Source organism: Octopus bimaculoides, chromosome 1, assembly GCF_001194135.2.
Source record: "Octopus bimaculoides isolate UCB-OBI-ISO-001 chromosome 1, ASM119413v2, whole genome shotgun sequence".
NCBI lineage: Eukaryota > Metazoa > Mollusca > Cephalopoda > Octopoda > Octopodidae > Octopus > Octopus bimaculoides.
The window spans coordinates 63,124,484-63,128,125 of record NC_068981.1 but is presented as its reverse complement, the minus strand read 5'-3'; the positions used below and the strand labels follow the sequence as shown (position 1 = coordinate 63,128,125).

At 36.8% G+C, this 3,642-nt stretch overlaps 1 protein-coding gene across 1 annotated transcript in view; it reads right to left on the bottom strand.

The window, feature by feature from the left end:
- LOC106882036 (protein diaphanous homolog 2) overlaps nt 1-1,200 on the bottom strand; it is a 15,993-nt gene extending 14,793 nt beyond the window's left edge. Inside the window, exon 1 of the mRNA XM_052967177.1 lies at nt 1,014-1,200. Coding sequence (XP_052823137.1) covers nt 1,014-1,153 — 140 coding nt within the window. The 5' untranslated portion in view covers nt 1,154-1,200. The remainder of the gene's footprint in view (nt 1-1,013) is intronic.
- Nucleotides 1,201-3,642: the final 2,442 nt, after the last annotated feature.

The following is a 3,642-nucleotide window of genomic DNA, read 5'->3' as shown; positions in this document are numbered from 1 at the left end:
ATAAGTATGGCTGTTTATATATATATATCCATGCATATAACTTGAATGTGTAGATAGAGGTTAAAACATTTCTCTTGCCGGTCGGGATTCAAAGTAAAGTATTATTTTGATTTCTATCTATAGGAATATTTCCCGATGAGACGAATGTGTTCTTGAAGTGGTCCCTAGTGTCAAAATTGCAATAGGGAATTAACCAGTTATAGAATTTATAAGTTGTGGATTCTATTTGTCATGTCTATTTGTTCATAATTATAAACGTTCTTCTATTTATTTTATGATTAAATATTTGGCCATTGATATATTCATAAATAATCTTAATTATATATATAATATATCCTCTGTAATGTTTTATTACATTATACTGTCCCTTAGTGGCTGATGATATGTGCATCTCTGACCATGAGCAGAAGTAGTGGGGGAGCATCATGGCCATGTGTCGAGAGGAATTCTTTTGGGCTTGAATAATTCACCTCTGGAAACATGGGTGTTTTGTTCAACATCCTTAAACAACTCTTATTCAGGGACCTTTCGAATGGGATGGGCTACTTGACTCGAAGAAAATTCTAAGTGGGCTCCACCTGCAAGGTCATGCACTGTTTATCTCGATATGAGATCATCATGTCGTGCACATATGGTTGTGATGCATATGCCTGGTGTATCCTCATCAGATGGGTAGTCATGATGGGTATATTGGGCTTCGTATATTTGTACCTCTGTGTCACTTTGATGGCATGCACTGCTCTCTTCCTCAATAATAATTCTTTCTACTATAAGCACAAAACCTGAAATTTCAAGGGAGAAGGTAGTGGATTACATTGACTCAAGTACTTGATCGATACTTATTTCATTGAAACCAAAAAGATAAAACGCAAAGCCAACCTCGGCAGAATTTGAACTCAGAATGTAAAGAAAGGCAAAATATTGCTAAGCATTTTGCTCAATACACTAATGCTTCTGCCACCTCAATAATTACGATAAAAAAATAATGAATAGTAAAGATAATAAATTATTACTTTTGAAGAGTGCGTATATCTTCCACCGTAACGTAATTATGTTCTTGGAGTGAAACAAGCGCTGATGATACACTTCTTACAGTCTGAAGAAACCTCCCTCTCATCAAAATCATGACGTTTTGAGCCTTCTTTTCATTCATGAATACTTTATCTGTAAAAGCAAATATAAAAACTTTTAGCTCTGTAAGAAGTGAGAATGTTTAAGAAGGTATATACAGGTTAAGTGTAAAACTATTGAATGCAAGACAAAAAGTTAGTCATCATTATTGTCATTCTTGTCACCATCATCTACTCTGTTCAGTCTCATCATCACCATTTTTAGTCATCATTGCTATCTTCACTAGTACATGACCTGTTGTTTTATGAATGGAATAAATAATATTCTGTTAACTATATATTCAAAAGAGATAGAAATGAAAGAAAAAAATTACACAAAGTAGAAAAAAAATAAATGTTTTTACAATTTGTATTATATATATATCTGTGTGCAACATTATATATAGCCTGGGTACTATGCTGAAGACTGGGTGCACACATCCATTAATCATCATTATCATCATCCTTTAGTGTCTCCGTCCATGCTGGCATGGGTGGGACGGTTTGACAGGAGCCGGTCAGGCAGAAGCCTGCACCAGACTTCTGTGGCTGTTTTGGCAGGGTTTTTACAGTGGGATGCTCTTCCTAACGCCAACCACCCAGCAGAGTGGGCTCCCAGTAGAATAAACATATAAGTTACGTTAATAGGTCCATGAGCCTCCTGGCTTTTGATGTTGCATTTAATTACTTTATATGTACTATTAGTGTATGACAAACTGAGTTTCAGTGTAACAGCACAACTAAGTATATGGCATCTCCATAGATGTAAATAGCAAGCCTCAACATTGCATTTTTTTTATTAATTGGCAGTATGAAATATGACATACTCTGGTATATCACTTCAATCAGCTATTTGTTGCGAGATACATTTTTCCAAGTACCATGCACATTACTCGATTGCAAATGGCAAGGTCTAAAAGTGGATTTCATTTTTGCTATTAAGTTGTAACAGTTGTATTAATGTGACCACCTTGGATTTATTATTTGTGTTGACCTTGTGTGTTGATGATGTATCTGCTGCAGCCAAACCAACTGTTACATTATCTTCCCCTATTCAGTCCCTATTTAGAAAATTTTGTTGTTCTACTATCACAGCTGGTACCACATCTGCATGTGACCTTTTAAAGGTGGAGGAAGAGGAGGACAATGACAACAATACATCTTTAATGGGATTTTTTCCAGATAAAACAATCACAGCTTCTAGAATTTAAAGAACTGGAGTGGTTGGTGTTAGGAAGGGCATCCAACCTTAAAATCCTGCCAAACAGACACAGTTGCATGGGGTAGTCTTCTACCTGGTTGGCTCCTGTCAACTGCCCTAACCATGTATGCCTGGAAGATGGATGTTAAACAATGATGATGATGATGATGACATACATTATAGTATATGGTATTGGTAATATTTTCAATTAACCAAATACAACAAATGGAGTTTACCCAATGTTTTACCAATTCTGCCATTTAGTAATGTGATAAATAGATTTTATAAAGTACCTACTACCACAATAAGTTTTGTTGGGTTGATGATGGTAAGACTGGAACTCATAATAGAATGCATCAAAGAGGTCCCATTGAAGACTTAGTTTCCATGTAGTGTCTTTATCATAAGCCAAGTGGATGGAAGCCATCATTCTTTTAGCTGTACCCACACACAAACAGAATTGAACTAAGCTAGGAAAATAAACAAAATGCTTAAAAGAAGCATTGTTTGCATAACCAGCAGCACCTTTTTCTGTCATGGTTTAGTTAGAAAGGGGAGGGTTGCAGCTATGGTCCCTTTCAAGTCCTTTGAGATTGGTAAGAGGAAGGGTGTATGTTATACTCAGATTAGAGATGTCACTAAAATGCTTGCGACAGAATGAACTCTGTTAAAGTTACCCAAGTGGTGGTAAGACTGGTGATGGAATGAATCTACCCATCAAGGAATAGGAATGTTCCCTCTGATGGATTTCTGCACAGTTCTAGGCTACCAAAATCCACTTACAAGTTTTGGGCTGAAGACATTTACTCAAGGTGCTACACAACAGGATTGAAACAACCATGCCTGCATCCATTTTACAGCTATATTGATAGAGATTTTGTTAGTGTTGTTTTGGCAAAAGATACAATACAGCACAACTGACAGATATGAATGAAGTATCAAATTTCTGGCTATTTGTCTGGCATCATAAGATGCAGGTTACCCTCAAGTAAATAAGATAAATAAATAGGAGTGGCTGTGTGGTAAGTAGCTTGCTTACCAACCACATGGTTCTGGGTTCAGTCCCACTGCGTGGCACCTTGAGCAAGTGTCTTCTACTATAGCCTCGGGCCGACTAAAGCCTTGTGAGTGGATTTGGTAAACGGAAACTGAAAGAAGCCTGTCATATATATGTATATATATATGTATGTATGTGTGTGTATATGTTTGTGTGTCTGTGTTTGTCCCCTCAACTTCGCTTGACAATCGATGCTGGTGTGTTTATGTTCCCGTAACTTAGCGGTTCGGCAAAAGAGACCGATAGAATAAGTACTAGGCTTACAAAGAATAAGT